The 25,580-nt window shown below is 45.8% G+C and overlaps 1 protein-coding gene across 1 annotated transcript in view; it reads right to left on the bottom strand.

The window, feature by feature from the left end:
• The window catches only part of LOC138503210 (uromodulin-like), a 381,643-nt gene that overhangs the window by 14,569 nt on the left and 341,494 nt on the right, over positions 1-25,580 (bottom strand). The window contains exon 9 of the mRNA XM_069622795.1: positions 19,378-19,450. Coding sequence (XP_069478896.1) covers positions 19,378-19,450 — 73 coding nt within the window. The remainder of the gene's footprint in view (positions 1-19,377; positions 19,451-25,580) is intronic.

A 25,580-nucleotide genomic window follows, 5' to 3' on the forward strand; every position in this document is an offset into this window, starting at 1 on the left:
GGACCATTGAATCATGCGTTGATCCGGGATGTCTGGCACAACAATGTTTGATTGTCTTGTTTGCATCACATGCCATTTGGAAAATGATTGGGTGAAAATATTTTCTGTTTCTATGGACTACTTCATTGTGATGTAGAACCACCAATTCCACATGGGCACATTTGCTGGCACCGATGCTATTTGGGATGTTTGCAAGTGAATAGATGCATATTTTGGTGTTTGCAATGTCCTGGGCAGTCCGTGGCAGGAATGTGTGTTCATGTCCAAGCTTCAGGAGGGCATTGTGTACCTGGTTTGGCGTACATGGGAATACTGGTTGTGAGATGCCATGCATCTGCCACACATTATGCTGCTGCGAGCCTGTGGCCAGGGAGTAGAGCGCAGTCAACACCTGCACTAGAGGGGGGATTGCAGTTCTGATGTCTATATGAGTCTCACGCTGTCGTCATGCATCTTATCCACTATGATGGTGATGGTATCCCAGTGCAGACGGTACAGGGTTTGTATGAGCTCAGGTGTCTGGTTCAATGGACTGGCTTGGATCCTGGAGATTGGTGGCTGGCTCTGTGGTATTTCTGGGTGCCCTGGTGGTGCTTGCTGCGCCTGTCTTGCCCTACTCCTCCTCCTCCTGCGTCTCCTCTGTACTGCCTGTTGTTGGTGCTGCCGCACTGCAATCATGTCCTCCAGCCCATGCAATGCGGGCAGTATTGGAAGCATTTTTGTGTGGGAAGGGGTGTGGTGTGCTCTTTTGTGCTGCCACAGTCTCCATCGCCTCCACCTGTGCTGGATGTGTCCACCTGTGGCAGGTGGAAACACTACTCAGGTCTCTTAATGGGTGGTTCGTGATGCCGGTATTTGCACCATGGGGTTTTTGTGTCTTTCCCATGCCGCTATTTCCATGTCCGCCTAGCTTGTGATTGGATGCTATTAGCGCCATGCTGCTATTTCCGACCTGGGGGTATTAGTGGCACCGTACTTACCGGTGGTGCTAATAGCGGCAAGTCCGGGTCGTAATTAGATTGGGAATTTAGCAGTACCGGTATTCGCTTACCGGTACCGTTATTCCCTTACCACCGTCCGTGTAATGAGGCCCTTAGTCATGACCACCGCCATCGCTACCCTGATTGGTCTGGCTTGTCCAGAGGTTACCCTGTTCCAAGAAACTAGGCTGGCCTTCTGAACCTCTGCCCCTCCAGGTCTGAGTTCAGAAATCCATCTTAACAAATTGGTGTACAGCGGTGGGATACGACTGAAGGTATCCAGAGTTGCGCACAAGCAAAGGCATTTCAAGTTATTCCTAACAGGACACGTAATGAATTGTCGTAGTATAACTTTTTAAAGGCCATCGTCTTATCTAACAGTATGGAAACAAGTACCTTGTTAACTTGAAATGCTTCTAAATCCGAAACATTGAAAAAGATGTGTGCTGAGATAGGTGTCTCCCGTCAAGGCACCAAAATGGAAATGATCCAAAGAATCATGGCGTGGCAAGAAGCTCAGCTTAGTGCTATAACTTCAGAGGACAGTGCAGAAGGAGGTGGGGCTGCTCTCACTGGTAGAACTGACAGTTCTGCCGCTGCACTGGTCCACAGCGACCATGAGGACAGGGAGGATCAAATGTCCAATGTTTCCTCTGCCAGTGCTGATGGGGAGGCCATACTTGAATTCAAGAAGCAAGAGCTGCTGTTTAGGCAGAAGGAGCTTGATTTCAATATGGCCAAACTAAAAATCGAACAGGCAGAAAAACAGAAAGACAGAGATCACCAGTTGGAACTGGCCAAGCTCCAAGTTGCCAATGGATCCAAAGGTCCTGGACGTGGGTCTGGGGCCTCCTCTGATCCAAGGTTTCCAAAAGATCTGCTCAGTGTGTATGAGGAAATGAATGACATTATGGACTGGCTGAATACATTTGAGTATGCATGTGAAGTTCAACAAGTTGACAATGCTGATATAATTGACTGGTTACTTAGCAGACTGCCCTATTCTGGCTGCAGTGCCATTATGGAAATGTCGAAGGCTGAGAGAGCAGATTTTGCAATGTTGAAGCAGACTCTCCTTTTAAAGTTTGGAAAGACTCCTGCCCAATACTTAAAAAGATTCAGAGAGTATAAGAAAAAAGAAGGTGGTACTTGGGTATCTTATGTCACTGAATCCTTAAAAAATTTGACTGGCTGGGTCGAAGGTTATAAAGTTTCTACCTTTGAAGGTATGATAAGTCTTGTCATGCTGGAACATATTTTTGCATCTTCTTCCCCTTAGTTTAAGCAGCATTTGGCAGATTCAAAGGAGATAGATCCTAAGAAGCTTGCCATTGCAGCAGATTTATGGGTGTCACATCGAGTGTCCCATAAGGACAAGACTCATCCTGGTAAGCAGGAGGAAGGGAAAAAGTCCAAAGATAAGGAGGGTGAGGAAACTGATAAATCTTCTTCCCAAAAGGGCCACAAAAAGAAAAATAAGGGTAAGACACAAGAGAACTCACAGGGTAGTGGAGGTCAGCCTCCAAAACAGAAATCTGGTTATAATAAGTCTCCCTATGTAAACAGACCCAATGGATCTTGTTTTGCTTGTGGAGCAACTGACCATGTGAAGGGGGATCCCAGATGTAAGGTCAAAACCTTGGGGGTCCACTCTGCTAATCCGGCCTTCACCTCCTACGAGGAAGAAGAGATTACCGGAGCATCCTTCTCCTCAGACTCCTTCCCCAGCGGGATAGAAGCTGAGGTAGTTTTAGTTTCCCTGGGTTCCTGGGAGCCTGAAGTCGCAGAGGGTTATGTTAGGATTCCAGATAACACCAAGCACTACTTTAAAGACTGTGTGCTTATCAATGGAGTAGATACTCCAGCTCTTAGGGATAGTGGGTGCAGTCGAACTGTAATGGATTCTACCTTGGTAGACTCAGAGGAAGTTGCCAGAGCTACTCTGATGCCCCCTAAGTTGGCTGACGGCCCACCTCTCATGTTCCCAGTAATACCTGTAAATCTTACTATCAATGGTAGAGCAGTCAGGATTCCAATGAGCATTCAAAGGAGTGTCCCAGGAAAGGTCTTGTTGGGCAATGATCTCAGAGCTTTAGGGATTTTGGGAGATAGTGCTGACAGACCCTGCACAAGGTCTCAAACGAGGGCAGCATTGGCCCAGACCAATGCCCTGCCCCAGCCAAAGGGGAACCCAAGGCTAAGGAAGTCAAGAAACCAAAAAGAGGGAAAGAAAATATTCCCCCTAACTCGCCTACCACTGCGGTGGAGGTAGTTGGTCAATCTTCCGGACTTGATGAGGAGGTGGTGATGCCTGAAGTATTTGACCCCAATGACCATCCTGAACTAAACGATTTGTAGTAGAAGGTGGTCCTGACGGGGAAGAATTCAGTAAAGGCCAACGAGAGTGCCCATCTCTGGAAGGCCTAAGGAGACAGGCCTGCTCCCAGCTTGAGGGTGAACCTCCTGGGAAGTATCAGATTTAGTGGGAAGGTGGACTCCTGTATAGTGAACCCACAGAGTCTACAGAAGGAGACCATAGGAGGTTGGTGGTTCCCCTTGCTGTAAGACCCTTCCTCCTGCAGCTGGCGCATGAAGTGCCCCTTGCTGGTCACCTTGGTATTAAGAGGACCAAGCAAAGTTTATCCATGCACTTCTACTGGCCCAAGATGGGGGTGCAAGTAGAAAGTCACTGCAGGAGTTGTGCCAACTGCCAATTATCTGGTAAGAGTGGTTCAACAATCCAAGCTCCATTGGTACCACTCCCAGTTGTGGGAGTACCATTCGAGAGAGTAGGGAACGACATTGTTGGTCCCCTTGACCCCAAACATCCTCAGGCAATAGGTTCATCCTGGTATCGGTCGACCATGCCACCAGATATCCTGAGGCCATCCCATTGAAAACTGTGACTGCCAAGTCAGTCGCAAAAGCTTTACTCGGCATCTTTACTAGGGTTGGCTTCCCTAAAGAAGTTGTGTCTAACAGAGGCAGCAACTTTATGTTGAAGTATATGCAGGCTATGTGGAAAGAATGTGGGGTCACCTACAAGTTCTCTTCCGCATACCACCCCCAGAGCAATGGTCTGGTGGAACGGTTTAACAGAACGTTAAAAAGTATGATTGGGGCCCTGGAAGAACCTCAGAGAAGAAAATGGGATCTTCTCTTACCATGCTTACTGTTTGCCTACCGAGAGGTACCACAGGAGGGTGTTGGCTTCAGCCCCTTCAAACTTCTGTTTGGTCACCCTGTGTGGGGACCCTTAGCCATAGTCAAGGAGGGATGGGAGATGCTCACTCCCCCTATTACTACCAACGTAGTAGACTATGTGTTAGGGCTCAGAAAAAGGATGGTACCCCTAATGGGTCTGGCTAGTGACAGGTTGAAGGCAGGACAAGCCCTGGTGAAACATTGGTATGACCAGAAAGCTTCCCTCATCAACTTCACACCTGGTCAGCAAGTCCTGATCATGAATCCCATAAGGCCTAGAGCTTTACAGGATAAATGGTCAGGCCCTTACACAGTGGTGGAGTCCCTGGGTGAGGTCAACTATTTAGTGGACCTTGGAAGGCCTGGACAGGCTCCAAAAGTGTTCCACGTAAATAGGCTGAAGGCTTTCATCCCAAGAGTTGAAATCGCAGCACTGCTATTGGCTTCCGATGTTGAGGAAGAGGAGTCTGAACCTCTCCCTGACCTGTTTCAAAGCAGTCCTTCAGATAGCTCCTTTGAGGGTGTCCGAGTGGCCACTCACCTGACTTCTGATCAGCAGGCTGAGATGAAAAGTTTGCTTAGGCAATTTTCCCCCCTGTTTTCACAGTCCCCTGGTTTGACACCTTGGTGCAAACATAACACAGACACAGGAGACAGTGTACCTACCAAAAGTAGGGGATACAGGATGTCAGACAAAGTACGGTCTTACATTAAGACGGAGGTCAACAAAATGTTAGATCTTGGGGTGATTGAACCCTCTAGTAGTCCTTGGTTCAGCCCTGTGGTTTTGGGTCCAAAAGCAGGTACTTCTGAATTGAGGTTCTGCGTGGATTACAGGACTCTGAATGCTGTCGCCAAGACAGATGCACACCCCTTGCCTCGAACAGATGAGTTGTTGGATACCTTGGGTGCCTCCAAATACCTCAGCACGTTTGACCTCACTTTAGGCTATTGGCAAATAGCCCTCGCAGAACATGCCAAGGAGAAGACAGCGTTCTCAACTCCAGAAGGTCTTTACCAGTTCAGGGTAATGCCTTTTGGGTTGAAGAATGCACCTGCCACTTTCCAGAGGCTTGTGAATCATGTGTTGAATGGGTTGGATGTAACGCTCACCTGTAACGCTCACCTGACTCCCACGGAGGCGCTGGCCTGGTTTGCGCTGCTGTAACCTCTTCTAAGGTGATGCACAGGGTTCGGAAGACGGACTGGACCGGGCCCCCAAATCTGGCTTGTCCTTCTGTAGGCCAAAATAGGGGATTAAATGTCTGCGGGGTATTGCAATCAGCCTCCCACTTTCCCCTCTCACCCTCCTCGAAACCCTTCTGTGATTCCTTGTAGCGTCTCACCTTAGGGTCTGGAAGGACGAGCTCTCCATCCTGCTTCTCATGCAGGGGCGCGTTGGTATCCAGTTACTTCACTGGATTTTCGGATTGGTGAGAACCAAACTTGCTTGGCTTCCAGGTAAGTTTTTTGATAAGAGGTTCTCCTTGTGTCCATGCATTAATGTACTAATGCTAGTGTCTTTTTCCCTATAGGGGCCGGGGTACGGAATGCCGGGGAACAGGCACCGACCCGAGATGAGAGGTGAAATCCTTGTAGAAATCAGGTAAGTCTTTAATGAGCGTTTTTTGGTAATGTCTTTTCATTCGCTCATTAACGCTGATGTCTCTTTTTCCCCTTAGGGGCCGGGGTCCGGAAATGCCAGGATGCGGCGCGGACCCGAAATGAAGAGGGAATGAATCAGCAGGTAAGTCTTAACATGGAGATTTAGCTTTCCTTATTCCCTTCTCTCTCTCACCTTTTGTTCTGGTCTTTTTCTCCCTAGGCGCTGGGGCGTGACTGCGAATCCGGATGATCGCTGCTGAACATGGAGGCGCCCTGTAAAGGTGAGTGGAATGTTCTCTTCTTCTCTTCCTTTGCAGGTGATCCAGGATGCTGGCAGGCGTGGCAGAAGTCAGGATGCAGGAGCAGACACGGTGAGCGTCCAGCTGCTAGATGCAGAACAACGCGAAGCACGTGTGGCTGTTCGGGTGGGGTTTAAATAGCCTTGGAAGAAGTTCCAGGTATGTATCCTTCCTCCAATCAGGTATGTATCCTTCCCCGACCACGCCCGGATGGTAAATTAGTCCCACAGGTAAAGTAGTTCCTTTCAGGCCTCAAGGAGGCCGGGATCCTGCAGCATGGTCTGCATCAGGTAAGTGCACCCAAGCACTTCCATAATGAGCCTGGCGCCTATGACGCCAGGACTGATGTCTTTTATGAGCCTGGCGCCATAGGCGCCAGGACACTGTCCAAAGGGCCCCTATATGGGGTTGATGGGTCCTTCCTTGGGGACTGGATGTCCGCTTTCGGGGACGCAGGGCTTGAACCGGCTCCCCGGGAGCGGGCATCATGACATTGGATGAATTCTGTCTTGCAGATCTGGATGATATAGCAGTTTTCAGTGCCACCTGGGAAGACCATGTGAAACACCTTGGGATTGTGTTACAGGCTCTTCAGAAAGCCCACTTGACCATAAAGGCCAGTAAATGCCGGATTGGACAAGGCTCAGTGGTTTACCTTGGACATGAAGTAGGTGGAGGGATGATACCGCCTCTTCCCAGTAAAGTACAAGCAGTACAAGACTGGTCTACCCCCACTACACAGACCCAAGTGAGAGCCTTCTTAGGACTCACAGGGTATTACAGAAATTTCATGGCAGACTATGGCACCATAGCTGCCCCTCTGACTGCTCTCACTACTCCGAAGAAACCCAAGAAGGTAACTTGGACTGAAGAATGTGAGAAGGCCTTCAATGGCTTACAAGACTCCTTGTGCCAGGCCCCTGTACTCAGGGCCCCTGATTACCAAATACCTTTTATTGTGCAGACAGATGCCTCTGACACTGGGATAGGAGTAGTACTATCACAAGTAGATGAGAAGGGTAAGGAACACCCTATTGGTTTCATTAATCACCAGTTTAAGGACAGAGAGCTCAGATGGTCCACAGTAGAGAAAGAATGTTTCTCTGTTGTGTGGGCCCTACGGAAGCTGAGGCCCTACCTCTATGGGACCCACTTCACTGTGCGTGAAAACTGACCATAAGCCCTTAAAGTGGCTAATGAACATGAAGGGAGAGAATGCAAAGTTGCTTAGGTGGTCCATAAGTCTGCAAGGCTTTGACTTCACTATTGAGCATAGGCCAGGTGTCCAACATAGCAATGCTGATGGGTTGTCCAGAATGTTTAACCGACCTGAACAAGAAACTCATCCAGGGTTGGATTAGTTCCCCCTGTCCTTAGTCTGGGAGGGGCGAGTGTTAGGAAAGATTTCATATTGTATGTAATTTTCCCTCCATGTGGCAACCCCCAATCTTTTTGATGTTGTTTTACACCCTGATCTAGACTTTGCCAGAGAAGCGCAGCCTTCCGCCGCACTCCTCTGGGCTTTCGCTAAATTCTTATGGGGAAACTGACATGCCCTTAAGACAGTCAGAACTGGGAGACTTTGTTTCCCTTCGTCCTTTCCTCATGTTGCAGCTTTTGTGCAACATGAAACAAGAGTGCACCCTAACCTACATTACCGCGCTCTTGGGTCTCTAGTCATTCCAAAGGCCCTAGAAACTCTCGCTGGACTTATTATGAACTGTGCAAGTATGTCACGGACGGGACTGGTGGCAGCGATCGTTTCTCTTGTGTTTTGAACTCTTTTTCGCCATGTTATCCGTGCTTACCACGTTTGGCACAAATGAGTTGCCTGGCTCCAAAATGGCCATGCCATGAGGTTCTTTGTCCTGTCTGCTGGCCATCTTGCCCCTTCACCTTCCCCCAGGTTGAGCCAACCTGGGGCAGTCCTTATTTGGTCATGCACTTTCCAGCGAAACACAACGCTTTCGCGGGCTTCTGCATGCCTTGTGTGTGCCTCCAGGATATGGGCTGGGATGTCTGTTCCCAATACACATCCTGGGTGCCAGAGAGTCTGGAGTGTCACGAATGCCTGGGACCACCGTGGTCCGTGATAGGTCCACGTATGGTGTGAGTGTTTGTGAGCAGATCTCCCATTGGGTCCTCTCTGTTTTGGCGCGAAGGGAACTTTGGATAAGAGGAGGCTGGAAACACCACTACCATGTCGATCTCCTGAGTTCACACTGAACAAGGGATAAGGAGCCAAGTATCCTGCAACAAGAAGCTGAGTCGAGGAACCACTGAAGGTTTGGCACCCTGAGCCGCTGTGTCCTGCGAGGCCCGTCTGCATCTGATCATCCTAGAAGGTCCTAGAAGGTCTCCAAAGGCGCTTCGACCCATTGGAATAGTGGGATCAACTATTCCTGGCACCTTCATCAAACCCTGCAAGTAAGCCTCTTCGGAAGTGTCCCTGGGCCAACCAGTGGGCTGACCAGCTTACGCAGGATGTTTTGCTCTGTCACCGCCGCCGTTTCGGGGGAGCCCTAGAAACGTGGTTTTACTGCTTGCTCTGCATCCACGGCACCCTCACACCGAATTCGTACACTTGGCATTCCCAGGTCTGGGTCCAGACCAGAGTAAACGTGGTTGCTGTGTTGCCCTGCTGTGGTAACAATCTGTGCACGTCCGCTGCATTTGGGACACCCTCGACCCTGCAAACTGCTACGCAGAATCTACATGTTGTCAAGACGTCCTGATCATCGCAGCTGAATCTGCCAGCAACGTGAACTGAACTGGAGAAGTCTGGGTCTGCCTGCCTCGGGGACCGGTGAGTAGTCCATACCCCAACTGGTGGCCCCTCGCACAGGAGCCCGTTTCTTTTCTACTGCAGTTGCGAAATAGCGACTCTATCCCGCACTCTCACCCTGCCTCTGCCCACCAGTGGAGGCCTTGCTTGAGTAGTGGGGACTTGTTCTGCATCGCTTCATTCACCTTCCTGAACTGCCTGATATCCTTGAAGAGGCCCTCCTTTGTCCATTGGCACCAGTGCGTGCAGGTACTTTTGAGCATAAGGCTCCTCTCTTCGTAGGGCTCGGACTTCCTCCTAGTTAGTTGTATTTCGGGTGTCGAACTGGGTCTAATGATTACTTGCACTGCCTGTTTTCCTCCCCATCTAGGTGGTCTACATATTACGTGCTCCTAACTCCTTAGACCCCGCGGTCTTGTATATATATTGTATTGATGGTGATGTGTTGGTTTACTTTAGTATTATTGTGATTCTTTGCTATGGTCGATGTTACAAAGGCTGTGTAATAAATGTGTCTAAATTTTTAATATAACACCTGTCTGGAGTAATTTGTAAGTGTCCTTGCTTTGTGTGCTCATTGAGGTCTTTCCGTCACCCTCACCCCTCTTGAGACTTAATCTTGACTGCCGCCATCGCTACCCTGATTGGTCTGACTTGTCTAGAGGTTACCCTGTTCCAAGAAACTAGGCTGGCCTTCTGAACCTCTGCCCCTCCAGGTCCGAGTTCAGAAATCCATCTTAACAGCGACCTCATCATACTTCCTGACATTTCTTCAACCAAGAACAATGGATCAGGGGAACTGGCCTTGTCACGGGCAAGTGTGAATTCCTCGTGACACCTCTCCTCAGCTGCACCTGCCAGAATGAAAGGTTGCTATGGTAGCTCTGCTGCCCAGGACTGACAAAGTGGGGTAGGATGACTGGGGAAATCTTAAGGGCCGCCCTCCAGGTACAGATGCCATCCGTTTGATTTAAAAGACTTTTGATATCAAAGTATTTATTTCAGTAACCTAGAGACGCTGTAATGGGAAATTAGGATGGTTTTAAAGTAATTTTTGCACCGTTAAAATGAGACGATGTGTGTTATCCGAGCATGTGGGGGATGCAAACGGCATTAAAAGTGACATTTCTGGGGAAAGAGTACATGGTACGGTTTTGGAAATTAAATGCAAATGTGTCCGATACTGTTCGGCTTATTTATATCCATTTGCAGGATGTTTGATAACATATTTTTGGTGGACATTGCGAAAGATTGCCAGAAGGAAGAAACAGCATTGCACAAATGTGGGGTTTTGAATGGTATATTCTTTGCAAAATATGGGATCTGCCTATCTGATTTTCAGGAGCATAACAATTTTAAATATAAGTGTTTTGCTCCATAACTTATTTTGGCATAAGTAACTTTGGTGAAACAAAAGCACATCATAAAACACCACACTAAAACTGAGTCACTTCCTTCAGTCCAATCTGCTTACAGGGAGGCGGCGACATCCACAGGCTGATTTTAGAGGTAGATCTATCTTAGTTCTGCCCACATAGTAGAAATCCTTTGATGTCATCTGGCCTTTATTAGGAGGGGGCATTCAAGACAGACATTCAAGAAAATCCAGCATTCAAAAATCAACATCCAGAGATCCAGACATTCCACATTCACCCTACAAGATTCCAGATTCCAGTGCCAAGCCAGGGGTAGCTGATAGCAGATCCAAGCAGAACCTCTTACCCAGGCTGAACATCTTATCCAGAATTAAACCCTACAAAAATCCCAATAATTCAGGGAGAAAGGGGGGAAGGCTGCTGAACCCTTTTTAGGATTATCCAGCAAACAGACCTGCTTTGCCCAGCTACCTGCTCTGCCCAGCTTATGCACCCCGCTGTCCACTGAGACTAGACCCTGGTTGTCTCGCTGAGTCCATAGAGGGGAGCCGCTGCTGCGCAGTGACCATACCCCTGTCCCACTGTCCAAGACCCGGCTGGCTGTCCAAACTACCCCATTCAAGTGCTTACTATAAGTATTATCTTCCCCAGTAACCTACAAGCTGCGTCCATTGTTTTGTTATCTTCCAATTTGTCCAACCCTATAAGAAACCTCATAAGAAATCCTATAAGTATCCTAGTACCTTCTTAAAATTGCCAGAATCCTCTGTGTATCCTGTCCTTAGGAATATCGGTTTTAGTCTCCATGTGTTAGCACAATGCTCTCCAAATCATTTCATTACGTTATATAAGTCCTTAGTACTATTTGGAATAAATGTATTAATTCCCATATAATGAGGCACACAGCGTGAAGGGGTTAACATTGCAAATTAACCTTTTCGCAGGCAGCGTCTCTCCTTTATAATCTAGCTACTAAAAATAGTCTCAGTAGAACCTGTCATTTTCCTCTTAAAACCGATTATGTCCATGTAACTGCTTTCATTATAAATCCAAGCTTTCCATTCCTTCAAAGAATCACATACTGTCACCCATCAAGAGTCACCTCTTCACTTTCATATCATACCTGTTATGTGCCTTTGTACCTTAGCATTGAAGCTGATTTCCGATTATGTCTATTTAGCTCATTTTCCAAGCTGTTTTGCTATTTTAAACCGTGAAACTAAGCAATTGAAATTTCGCCACGTGTGATTTTTGCTGCACTGTGTTTTTCCTTCCAAAGTCGATTTTCTGAACTGTATGCCCATTGTTAGTACATTGCCTTGTAGCTTGTGAGTTTTCCTGCCTCGTTAGTACAGCCACACACATTCTGGCCTTATTAATTCGACTGAACATATAAAATAACTATTCCATAATTCCGAGTGCCATTTTGCTCATTTTTCAAGTGAGCTCAGTCAATTTTGGCCTCCCATTCAGGGGTGGTAGGTCCATTTGCTTTTCGATTTTTGCCTAGTATACCTGACTCCTTGCTACTCCTTTCTACCCACACAAAATTTGGTTAACAGCGGTGTGAGGGAGTGTTGCAGGAGAAACACCTAACTGTGGTGCTCTCTGAAAATTCTACTCAAAAAGTAATCTTGCTTTCATTCAATTGTGCATTGTGTATCTTATGTTAAAAGGTTAAACTAAGTGTATTCTATCATTTTACTGCATAATTATCACCACACTGGTGATTGCTGCCCTATATTGAATGTGTTTAATTTTTATTCATAATTAAAAATAAATAAATATTTCATTATTACACACCGGCCTGGTTCATGGTCCATTTCGACAAACGGTGCACATTAACGGGGGTGTGAGACGCGTTGGCTGCCTTCTCAAATAGAATCTGAATCAATACATTTAAAAGTGTTTTTATTGTGCGCCGCATCCCTGGCCAGTAGAAAGAGTTCTGATGTGGAGTGTCCAGTGCCTTTAAAATCCTTACCACCAAATAGGTTCAAATGGACCCCAAAGGGAGATACGTTATTGTCAAAGGGGACTATAAGGCAAGAAAAGTCATACTAGTAAACACATATGGGCCAAATATAGATGATCAAGGTTTTTATAGCCATATATCTGAGATGTTAGAGAGGGTAGCAGACTTCCCCATTATATGGGGTGGGGACTTTAACATGATCCTTGATGTGCTCAGTTCAAGCACCACACAGCGTGGATTAACTGCTGCGGCTCAGATGATTAGACAGATAATGGATCAGCTGGGGTTGATTGATGTATGGAGGGATGAACATCGGAGGACAGCCGAGTACACATTACTCGACGGTCTACGACGCAATGTACCGGATCATTTTATGGTTGCTTTCAGCGGTATGGGCACCAAGGTTACAGGGCAGTAGGATTTTGCCATGCACCCTGTCAGACCATTCGCCGGTAGTAATGACCTTAAGATTGAATGACACTCTGAGGCCCAGCCCCATGTAGAGGATGTCACAGGCGGCTCTACTGGAGGCTGCACTGGTGATGTCTCTACAAGAGAAAATAGAAGGTTTCTTTGAAGTGAACGCCTGAAATCACCCCATGATGTGGTTGAGTTAAGTGAATTCATCTGAGCATGCTGAAAAAAGTGAGACCTTTTAAAATGTTCATGTGTCTCTTTGAACATGACCGAATTATCTTTCTAACCCCACGATGGCCACTGATGTGAGGGGGCATCCACGTTGGGCTCTTAATGTTGTATTTGTGTTATTTGCCATTGAGTCAAAATGGCTGCATCCTTGCTGAATCCTTGCTGAATCGCATATGTTATTTTATTGCAATTACACAGACGGGGGCACCTTCTAGCATACATATCTTAGAAAATGCAAATACTGAACAATCACAATAGATGTTCCAAGAAAGTCACTTGTGATTTAATGTACAGGTCAGTTAAAAGCGTAAAAATTCACATGAACCTTTACAAGTCAGTTACAGTTATGGAGTGCAGTGGACTGATTTATAGAAGGGCTTGGATTTGGAATGGGAACCACAATGTTATTGTATTCAACTAGTGCAATGAATCTAAAGTTCATTATACCCAGATCTGTTGGCAATGAACAAGTCCCTAATTCACAAAGGAGACTTGCACGTTCTGCATGACCTAGATATTGTTGGGATGGAAATTAGTATATCCCACCCCCCTACGCCCTTTCAGGTGAGGCGAACACCATATGAGGTGATGTAGTGTACAAGGGGGGAGTAAACTGCACTATTAAGCAACATGTAGAAGCTCTGTAGCGCCAACAGTAGATGCAGAGTATTAGAACACACATAGCACATGACTCCATTTTTTATTCGGCCCAATAAGCATAGGCTTGCATAATCACGCTGTCAGCGATCCCAGTTCACTAAGCCCAACCTCATTAAAACAGAATGAATCTGCAGAGCCGCATTCCCACGGAAGTTCACTTCCCCCTCAACCCTCCAGTGTTGCGAATATTTCTTCCACAGGAATGCGTCCTGCAAGAGCGTGAGGCAGCGCCAGGCTCCGTGTTGCATCCATTCATCTCCTCTAAACTGCCAGTAGGCCTCTAACCCCCACCCAGCCAATCCGGAATCAACCCCACACCCCTTACACGACCCCCACACCTTTGCATTCCCTGATAAGCAAGCAACCCCCCCTGTCCCAACACAAATCAAGTGTCAGAAGAAGATCTAAGCCTGCACGGCTGTATTTCTTCAAGGCTGAAAACACATCTCTTGTAACACAGGTACAGGGAGGGATGAATTAAAGATCAAAACCCCGGGTGGAGACCTTGAGTGCGGAAACTGCAGTATCAACGAAGCCCTGAATGTGTGGGTCAGCGTGACTGTATTTTATCCTCTCTTCACCCTGGCACCATTTCCCGTGCCGCTCAAGTGCATGCCACAGTGATGGGATAGGGAATTTAGCGTGTTAGTTTGGATGATACAATGTATTATACGAGCAACCCGACCTTCACCCAAGACTGCGATGAGCCCAACTGACCCACGTGGATCCTGATTGACAATAGAACTATCCAATTGTAGCCTGGCATCCCCTGTGGAGCTGTCCCATCCATAATGCCTAACCAATCAGTAGTAGTAGTTCGTACTGTATATGATGACGCCACAAGGCCTTATAAGCTTCTGCTTTGCTTTAGAATAACCAGAGCGCTCTCGAACAGCAGAGTCCTTTGCTGGTATTTGTATTCTGTACAATTAAATCTTTGTTATCCTTGCAACGCTATCTCCTGGCCTATTTCCCTAGAGGGTTGTTTTTATTCTGGAGTGTGCATACAAAGGGACTTGCCTTCAATATGCTGTGCATCACTGTTCAGATCTCATGTCTAACTAATAAGCATGACAGGGTCTGGCATTCACTGTTCTTTGATATTCACTGGCTGTCCTGCCCCATTGGGAGCAGAGTCAAAGGATTGCTGGGGATAGCAGGACTTCAGCCCGTAGCCTAAAATGGCTAAACTTGATAAATGTACCATAGAACAAAATGGACAAAACTCAAGACCACTACATTAGAAGAAATTACCAGTACATACACAGCACTTTAAGCTGCCACTTATAAACATTCTACCAGCCTCCATTATTAAGATATTTCTGCAGTAGCACTCATCTTACTGCTTCATATCATCAATGCCTGCTTCACTTAAGGCATCTTCTACACCACACTGAAGACCGGCCAGATCCTTCCCTTGCTGAAGAAACCTATGCTCAACCGAAATTACTTGGCAACCTACTGACCGTTCATATACCTTTGCTTTGCTGGAAATACCATTACAAAATCAGCCACCATTCAGCTGCATGAAAAGATCGGAGCCTCCTATAGAGCTACAATCTGGGTTCTGGCCCAGATGCAACACAGCGACCACCACCATTAAGGTAATTTACGAATAGAGGTGACTGTGGTCTACAGGATGTCATGATAAATCCACCACTTTTGATATAGTTGTCAAAAGCACTTCCCTGCATACCAGTAGCATGGGGTTTAGTGATGGTGTTCTACAATGCTTTGCCTTCTAACTTATACACAGAATCAAGGTCCACATCAACAGGTCCCAACTTGACCATTACCTGCAGTGTCTGACAATGGTCCATCCTATGCCCAGTCATCTTCACCTTTTACATGAAACCACTGGAGAACTCTTTGCTAACCTTGACACCAAGATCCATCAACATACTGACAACAGCAACCTCTACCTAAACATCAAGTCTGTCAGTGACAACCATCGACTAATACTTGGCATTTAATTTATTCACATATGTATGGCAAGCAACTATGTGAAACCAACATCACAAAGACAGTTTTGATATCTTCAGGCATTCTTCCAAACATGCTCAAACCCAGAACTGGTTGGCAGAAATGAAACGTTATTGCTTCTCTCTGCAGGTCACTTCTATCACTAAATCCCTCAGGCTCATTGTTTTAAGTCAACTAATCCCACATAGCCCACTTTGTGAGGAAAACCTAGATACGATATATATTTACCAGCATGGGTAATTAAGCCCTCAGTGTACACCACAGACCTTAGAAACATTGACCAGGCCCAGTTTCTTTCCCATTTGCATGGTAGAAGCAAATGTGTGGATGAGCCTCTAATCACCTTAACCCAAAATAGTCCCACCGCTTAAGAAGCGAGTGCCGGTTTGTCCATAAAGCAAGTTTATTGTACAATCATCCGGGAGAAGCTATATGACGCTGTAGAGTCAAACTAACCCGAGTCTCCCTGAACCACACCAACACTTCACATTATATACATTTTGCAACAATTAAAACACTCCCACATATTTTATTAAAAATCACCCCCCCCACACATGATTGGTCAAACCTATACAAAGAAATACAGTCTTCTCTAATTCTCACATTCTCATTGGTCATATTTATCTAACTACAATCATCAGTTCAGGTTTACAGCACAACCCCTTTGGGGATTTGTCCATGGTAGATGACATCATCACATAGTTACACATTTAGACACAAACATAATTCATTACAAGTTCCAGCTGGTCTGGGACCTTCTAATCCCAGACATGCTGCACATGGTTTTCAAGGACACTTCAAGCAATATGGCGAGGGGGAGAATAAACAAGTTTCCTTTGAACTGGTGATAGCTATTTCACCTACCCAGGCTTGCTGGTGTCCTTTATCAGTATAATCTAAACGACGACCAATTCAAAACTCAACCTGAGAAGATAATCGAAGCCCATAACGTATTGGTCAACTCTGCCCTTAGGTGTCCCTTCACCCCAGGTTTATTGTTTGGTCCAAAGCAGATGGCCAGGCTACCCTGAACAATGAGTTACAGCCTCCCATGCACTTAACAAGATTGCATCTCCTTTCCGCAGTAGTGCCAAGTCATAAAAACCCAGTCTGGCTGTAACTGACCATCTGAAAATGTTGCAGCTACTCATTGCCTTCCCTCGTCTTCCAACCGTTCACCTCACAAACCCTAGCTGCAGGGCCTGGCCAAACTATGAAAAAGCACACAGCATACAGATTTGTACATTCCCCATGTACCCCCATCTGTCCCAAAATATATTTCCCTCAAGACCAACATGTGTTAATGTCGGTGCATATATGTTCAAAACTAGCTTGTCCTCTTCCCAGTGGTTTCTTCATGACAAATCTCCTTTCTCGCATGCGCATTATGAACCTCCTTGTTTTCCATTATGTCTCAGCAGTGGTTTTGACATTTATCTTGCTGGGTGCGTGCAAATCTAAATGTATCAACTCAAACACAAGGTCTCGATAAAATGTACATGTATCCCATTCTCATTAATTACGATAGATACATGTAAAATTCCGACATCGCGCCAACTTCGCTGTTCCCTCAGACACCAATATGGCGCATGCAACATGAATCCCTCTTTCTCACTGGGACCTTTCCTGACCACCCCAACACAGCCATCTCCTCATGTGCGTCCTAGCCTCAAAACGCCCCCATTGAATGATATCCAGCACATCACAGCCTATACCGTCAGAGGTCTCGAGAAATACGACCACATCTACCCAAACCTCTGAAAGCGACACTGGTTACCCCTGCAAAGCCTTCAGCATCTTAAAAACGGGATGCTTCTTATATAAAGCAATTGTAAACAAAGGCCTATCCCACCTGGGTGAAAAGCAGAACATCTCTGGAGACCTCTACATCACCAAACTAGACACTAAGCGTTTAAAGAAGAAGAAAAAAACAGAAAGCAAATCACCTGGACTGTAGAATAACACAGATGCACCTGAGGATAACGCTATCTCTCCTGCAATTCAGGAAGGAACTGAGGAACCTACTGTTCAAGGAACACCTTCTTGTCCTTTGACACTTGGACCACGCCTCTTTTTCTTCTTGCCACCTCCTTTCCCCATCATAATTATTCATTTTGTTTTATTTAAACCATTTGATATAGTGTGGACCTTGCATCGAATATTGGTAATGAAAAAACACAGAAATAAATTAACACAATAATGAAAAAAATCACAACACAAATCTCACACAGCAGGAAACAAAAGAGAAGATGACTAATAAAAAAACATTAACAACCCATAATTTCAGTTTACAGGGAGCAGATTTTACCCCACCACCCCCCACTCCATCCCCAGGAGCAACAATCGATAGAGCACAAGCAAGAAATCTAACTAATTTTCCTTTTGATCACTTGATATCACATTATTCAAAAACTAGTATAAAAATAGATCTCTGTAGCAGTTTGAGATTGGAATAGGGCTTTCCCAACACTTTCTTCTAAGGTTTTCAGGTCATGAGTCCATACCAATCCCGGCTCCACCCTATCTTTGAGCCAGGCAAAGAATAGGTTTCCAAGAGCCTCCCACGGTTCATTCTTTATAAACTTTGGCACTTAGGACATTATTATGTTCTTTTATCATTAACCATAGCCTACAATTTAATTTGTATTCAACGCTGCCAGCATTCATTTTCTTAGCTTTCCTAAGTTACTTTGGTTATTTGGCAGAAGTCCTCGGCCCACTAGCAAGTGATGTTCTAGTTTGTGCAGAGATATTGGATAATAGTGAAGTGGGAATCAGATTATCTGTTACAGAGAGGAGATGATATTTGGGAGCCTGGCCCCTTGAACTAATTTGCCTAGATTGAGATATCCCTTGTGGATTTAAGGGTTATGTAGTGACTGTCAGTATTGTCGATACTGACTTAAACAGAGTGGTTAGTGAGGCACACTTTCTTTGGTGACTTTCATTGGAGACTAGATTTCTGTCACATTGGCCAAGCAGCTGTGTTAAGGACGCAATGTCCTTATTTAGCAATCCTACCATAGCTAGCAGCTCAGAATCCGGTAAGAAAGTGAAGCAAGCTATCCCTTATTTCTGAAATATATAGAGCAGCCGTTGGTGCAGGGTATGGTAGTTTCTGCGATGAAGAGATGACAAATAACACCAGGGCTTGTGCATAGCTATAGTGTAACACGCCTGGTAGTGCAGCAGAGAATGTTCCACCCATTTCAGTGCCTGCTATAGGCTGGGCTATTGTTTAACTTTGCGCCTCCCTGCCTGTAGGGGCACTTCCCTACAGACAAGGAGGCAGAAAGTAATACACTAGCCATTTTCATCTGGGCGTACACCAGCTATCTGTCCTCCTCTCTCTGTTCCCCTTTTTTGAACACCAGCCTGTTGTTACATGTCCGTTAGGTTTGCACTGTATAAATGTCATACATACAAGCACGCATTATGTATCCTTTACTTGAACCAAGTTGTAATTGACAGATTAAACACAGCCAGTGAGGGTTTGAGAAAACCACATTTGTGTATTTTATGCAACTTCGCATGTGGTCCAGTGCTGGCTACCACAAACGAGATGTGTTGGATGCATGAATCGTGCATATATTTTAAAAACCCGGTACTACCATACAGACCTACTGTGAATCCACATGTTGACCCCTTGTGTCCCATAGTAAGCCCTGTGTGCCCCACAGCCCACTTTCATCAGACAATGAACCCGCAGTATAACACCCGGCATGTTACCTCATGCATCCTTACTTTACTACAACATGAAGTGCATGACATCCCAGCAGAGCAAGCAAGTGCTAGGTGATTAGACAATAGAACATACTAAAACAGCACAGATATGTGAGTGCATTCAAACAATGGTTTATACCTGAAAGGTCAAGTGGTCCGATAGAAAGACTCGCAGTGGCGCCAGCAGATCGACCTGTCTGTGAAGAGCCACACTGAAATAATAGAAACAAAGAGTAGAGATTACATAGGCATCCAGTTCACATCTGGAACCTTCCTCACACCTGGCACCCTTCCTTTCTGGAACACTCACCAGATGCGTCACCCCACTTTGTGCAGGAATCCTTCATGTCTCTCCTCCCCCACACATTTGGCACCCCATAACCTTTGCTACAATCATTACATCCGCCACTCCCTTAATTTCTAACATGCCGGAGTTTGACTTATTTTGATATGATATGGCATTTATAACGCTTCTATACACATGTGTTTCAAAGCGCGCGCGGCGAGACAAGGGAGGGGAAATAGAGGGAGGACAAATGCAACGATCTTACTAGACCAGGTGACGTTGAGATCGCGCAAGTGCAGGGGAGAGGGGGGAAGTGCAGGGGAGAGGGGGAAGTGCAGGGGGAGATGAAAAGATGATCATATGTAAGGTCGTTCGACTGCACTGGTGAGGGTGCATTTCAAGGCTCTATTCAGACCAAAAGCGTTTTCATGGACTGGTTCCGTGCTTACTGAAGGGAAAAGTTAAGCATAACCTGCCCACATGACTTCTCACTTAACACAAGTCACAGACAGCACGGACGTCCACTGTGGAAGGAAAAGGATCTTATGTACCAGCTTGTGAATCCCAAACTATTTGCTCTTCAGGAAGAGACTACTTCGGGAGCTAGGATATTGCTTAAAAACAGCTTTGTCCAGCCTTTGGACGACTGTTACGCTGTTATTTTTATTAAAATGACGTCTACATTAGGTGTGCAGGAATGCCTTACACTTCATAGAGAGTGCTCGTTTCCATCCATGTATCTATTTATCATTCTTTGTGCAGCATCTCCATTTCATCTGCCTCTCTATCCCTTCTGGCACTCCCTCACATCCATTATCTTATAATTGATTAATAACCAGTTATTTATAATGCGCTTAATACCAAAGAAGTTTGTAAGCGTGGACCGGGATTCGAACCTCTGTTGCTCTGTGTCTTTATATAGTGCGCCTAGCCCTCAGGCATCTGGGCACATTTATTGAGGTTACATATTTACAGAGTGACACAGACAGTATTTGTACATAATTTGGCAATTTCATGATAAAATGTACAGTTGCATAGGTATGTATTTACATGATAAAAACATAATGCAGGCATATATACAAGAGGGAGAAACTAGGACAGTAGGAAGTTAATCTTCGTTCATGATGAGCCAGGATTTGACAGACTTTCTGAATTTGTGGTAGGAGGGTTCCAGTCTAATACTAGGGGGTAAGGCATTCCAGGTTTTGGCTGCTAGTACTGGGAAGCTTCTGCCACATGCTTTTTTTTTTAAAGAACATTCTTTTTATTAGATTTTTTCAAGAATATAAAATTATTGAAAATATGAGGACGAGGGAAGCACCTTCTCAGCATAACAAACAAACATGTCCAAGCACATCCACTTACTTCCCCCCCCCCACCCCACCCACCTCATACGGACGGCAATGCTTTCCAGTAACCACTAATTGAAGCATATTCTCAGTAAACAGTTTCGGGTCAGATGGGTCATCATTACCCCAAATACGCAATGAGTATCTTTGAAGGCGCTCCACTCTCGAGCTTTGCACATAATGGATCGGGCGGAACTTCCACCTTTAAAGTCATACTCCACCTCCTCTACCCCCTTTACTGGAATACCTTGTTAAATTGCAAGCATTCCGATTCAACCAGTGTGCTGCTCCTGTGTAGCGCAGCAGAAATCTTTTCCATTAAGTAAATGTCTTTGGCCGTGGTCGACCATTCCTGTAGTGTTGGGAGATGTTCCCTTTTCCAGTGTCTGGTTTTGCAGACCCTTGCCACCAGCAGCAGGAGGTGAGCCAAGAGTGACGGTGCCCCCCCCAGTACTCTGCCCGTCACTCCAGCCCAAAACAACACAAGCAGTGGGTCTAGCTCATACGTCCCCCCACTTGCATCTCTAATCCAACCCAGGACCTCAGACCAGAAGAACTGGACCCTGGGGCAGCCCCACCACATGTGCCAGTAATCGGCCCCAGCCCCGCACCCGAGCCAGCAATGAGGGCTCACCGTTGGGAAAAGTTTAGAGAGGCGGACAGGGTCATACTGCCATCAGTGGAGGTGGTTTATGGCATGCAGCTTGTACTGGCATGAGATAGATGTCTTAAAGGCTCGCCTGCACATTTGCCCCCGTGTCCCCTCTCTCTGGTTCCAACAATTCCCCGTAGAGTCACCACCTGCTTTTTTGAGCTTGTACCTAGGTATGATAAGGCAGTTAGAGTGAGATGATCTCGTCCGTTGTGTACTGTTTGAATTTGTCGCCTAGGTACAAGGGTGCTTGGTTATGCAGACATTTGTGAGTGAGAGGGTCTTAAGTTTGATTCTTTGGTTGATTGATAGCCATGGAACACTATGTCTCAGCTCTGAGATGTGGAGTTTTCTCGTGAAGTTGGTTGCTGCTCTGCCTGCATTATTCTGATAAATGTGCAGTTTTCTAAGATTGTGTTGGTTGGTGCCTAAGTATAAGGCATTGCAGTAGTCTAGCTTAGTTAGTACGAGGACCCTGGCTAGGGTAATACAGTTGTCAGAAGTCAGAAATGGTCTGAGCTTGCAAGCATTGATGAGCTTGCAAGTGTATGCAATGGTGGATGCAGTAGCGTTGATTAGTCTATTTAAAGAGAGGTCGAGTCGATGTACTTACCTAATATCGAGGCCTTGATGTTGTTGCCATCAATGTTGAAGGTGTTAAACTGGTTGTCAAGTCTGTTAAGTCTAAGTTGAGTACCTACAAGGAGTAGCTCAGTCTTGTCGTCATTTAGGCAGAGTCTGTGTTGCGCCATCCAAGCTTAAATGTTGAGGTATATGTCATTGAGTCGTTTGGAGTCCGTTATATAATTGCCTGTGATAGAGATAAGAATTTTAGTGTCGTCTGCGCAGTTCGTATAAGAGATACCCATGTGGTCTAAGTCATCGAATAGATATATTATAAAGCATAGGGGAGACACAGAGCCTTGTGGGACCCCACAGGTGATAGCGGCAGGTAGGGCGGATGCCGTTGGGTAAAACACTCTAGTAGTTCTGTTATTGAGGAATGAATGGATCGAGGTGGTGGCATCAATGGAGAAGTGGGCTGCGAGAAGAGATGGCTACAGAGAGTTTTGTGGTCCACAAGGTCAAAGGCAGCTGATAGATCTAGTAAAAGAAGGAACACAAGGATGCTTGATCTTTTATGGTTTCTATTTGGGTTACTAGATCTATCAGAGCTGTTTCAGTACCATGCCTAGGGCGAATCCCGATTGGCGTAGCCCCTGTACGTTTTTACTTTCCAAGTGATGCTGGATCTGCAGGTAGGCTGCTCTATCGATAATTTTAAGAAGGAAGGGCACTGTGGTGATCGGTCTGTAGTTAGTCGGGGTATTTGGGTCAAGGGATGGGTTTCTTAAGGCGGGGCATGACCCAGGCGTCCTTAAGGTTAGTCGGTACTGAATTTGTTGTATATGAGGCATTTATTAATGAGGTAATAAAGGGTGCAAGCTCCTTTGCTGTTTCTTATATGATTGAGGCTGGGCAGACATCACCCATGCATCTGGAAAGTTTAAGGCTTAAGATTATCTCCTCAACTTCTTTAATGCTAAGGGAGGAGAAATTGAACAGGTCAGTTTGATTAGGTAGAGTGTTTTGGGTTGTCGGTTGGGGCAGGTTGTTGACTAGGCTGGATTTTTAGTCTCAATTTTCTCTTGTAAGAGCTCAATTTTATCAGAAAGCACTTTTTGAATGTTATGACACCAGGTGGTATCCTTAGAGCATGAGGTAAGTGGAGCCGAAGGTGATTCTAGCTCTCTGAGTATGTTAAATCATTCCTTAGTGTTGGATTTAGCCTTTTGGATCCAGTCATTGTAGGAGTCACATTTTGCAAGGAAGATCGCAGACATGTAGGTGGCAGAGGCTGTTGTGAAGTTTTCTTTGTTGGAGATTGAAGGGAGGTTTATCCATGTGGTTTCAGCAGTTGTTTTGTTTTTTCGCAGGGTTCTTAGGTGAGGGGTGAACCATGTGTTCATGTGGGTGCGGGGTTTAGCTTTGCGCAATTTTTGTGGTGCGATCTTGTTGATAGCATCAAGTATAGTTGCATTATAGAAGTCAACAAGATGAATAGGGTCATCTTTGTCCTCATTGGCGGGGGAGGAGTTCATGAGGGGTTGAAGAAGTGGGAGTAATTCATGAGCTGTTATATTTCGCATATTTCTGGCTAGTCTAGGAGGAGCCAGTATTTCATCAGGGTTAAGGTTGGTGTTCTTTTGTAAGGTGAAGAGGATGGCATGATGGTCTGTCCAGGCGCAAGGCTGGTTAGATAGGATGGTAATATTGCAGTTAGAATATGTGATGCAGTCTAGTTGTCTGCCTTTGTTGTGAGTCGGTTGTGAGACTTGTTGGGTGAAGCCTAATTCGCCAATACTATTGCTGATAGCAAGTGCATTGACATCTTTGGTGTCATAAAGTCCTAAGCTAAAGTCCCCTAAGAGCAGGATTTGTGAACCTGGTTTGGAGTCATTGTTGAGGAGTAATGATTTTTCTTCCTCAAAGGAGGATAGCGGGCCAGGAGGTCTGTATATTAGTTTAGCTGTTATAGTTTGAGTTGGCGATAAGGGTAATTTGATTGAGAGGAATTCTCCAGAGTAGAAAATTTGGATAGGGAACTGCCTAAGGCCTAAGAAAATGTTGACGATGATGGCAACGCCACCGCCTTTATCTGAGGTTTTTTCTTGCCTGATGATAGTACACTGGTCTGGGATAGCTAGTGAGAGCAGTGGACCAGATGAGGGTTGGAGCCACGTCTCCGTAATAGCTAGGAAGTCGAGGTCATAAGTCAGTATGAGGTCATTAATGTCAAGCGCATGGGCTGTTAATGACCTAGCATTGATAAGACCTCCTTTGATGGTAATGGTGCTGTTCACCGAAGGCAGTTTGGTATCTTTGCTGTTATTTCCAGTCAAGCTCATTTTAGCAGGTGACTTGTTGGTGATGCTGACACTTTTCTTGACATTTTATAGTTATGGGGTAGTTCGGTGAGGGCTGAAGGTCGCTAGATGACATCTTTTCGGGAGTCTGTGACCAAGTCTCAGTGTTCTCATTTCAGTTGGGCAAGGTTGGTTAGGTGTGGGTTTGATGGCATATCATTTTATCCATTGGTCGGGCGTTAGTAGTTGATCTTTGATTGGTTTATGTGCAGTCAATGTAAAGGATTTAGAAGCATATTGGAGGCTAAAGGTCTAAACAATTAAGCTGCAAGTTGGGTATAATGCGCTTATACTAGATGGATCAGTTAAAACAACATTATCAACATAACAACACTAAATATGTTACAGTGTTGGTAAGATTACATTCAGCCTTGCAGTATGTAACAACAGTAACCATATTACAGGATGGTAAAATTACATTCAGCCTTGCAGTATTGGAAGGTCGTCGTAAGGTGTCAGACGGGTGAACTGATAAAGAGCAATTGTATTGGCAGAACTACAACCGATTAAGGCTACGGCATGCAGATTATGCAACCTACAATTTCTGCAATGCAAGCAGGCATGGAAGTGGAAATCCGGGGCGCTAATCGTTTGTAGCTTAGGCACATAGGGTGCAATAGAAGGAGCTGCCGAGAGCAGTAAGCACTAAGTGAGAAGCATATGTGCGAGGGAGATGTTGTTAAGTAAAGAGGTATGAAAGGAACGCTATAATATGCAGTTGGAACGCTGAGAGGCTAGTAAAAGGCGATGAGTTAATCAGCGTCGGTGCGTATATGGACCACCATGCGACGCTTACGCACTGGCGACATGCATCATGAGGAGCAGTAAGCAAGAAAGCAACATGTTAGTGTTCGGTGCGTGCTAGATAAGGATAAGCGATATATAATGCTGCACAGAGGGCTAAGTAATGTCAGTGTTCATACTGTGTGCAATTCGCGACTGTCAGAGATGCTTACCATGCAGGTGGCAGCGAGGAAGCCTTTCAAGTGCGTGGGTGGAAGGAGTTCATAGGAGTTCGTACAAGGGTGTAGGGGAGGCGGGCAAGGGTTCTGGCAGATGCACAGCGTCTCGGTCAGGGTCAGTCAGGGGAGTTTTTTGGTTGCCTTCATTGGGGGCAGGTTAACACCT

The sequence above is a fragment of the Ambystoma mexicanum genome, chromosome 11 (assembly GCF_040938575.1).
Source record: "Ambystoma mexicanum isolate Mex_15411 chromosome 11, UKY_AmexF1_1, whole genome shotgun sequence".
In the NCBI taxonomy this organism is placed as follows: Eukaryota; Metazoa; Chordata; class Amphibia; order Caudata; family Ambystomatidae; genus Ambystoma; species Ambystoma mexicanum.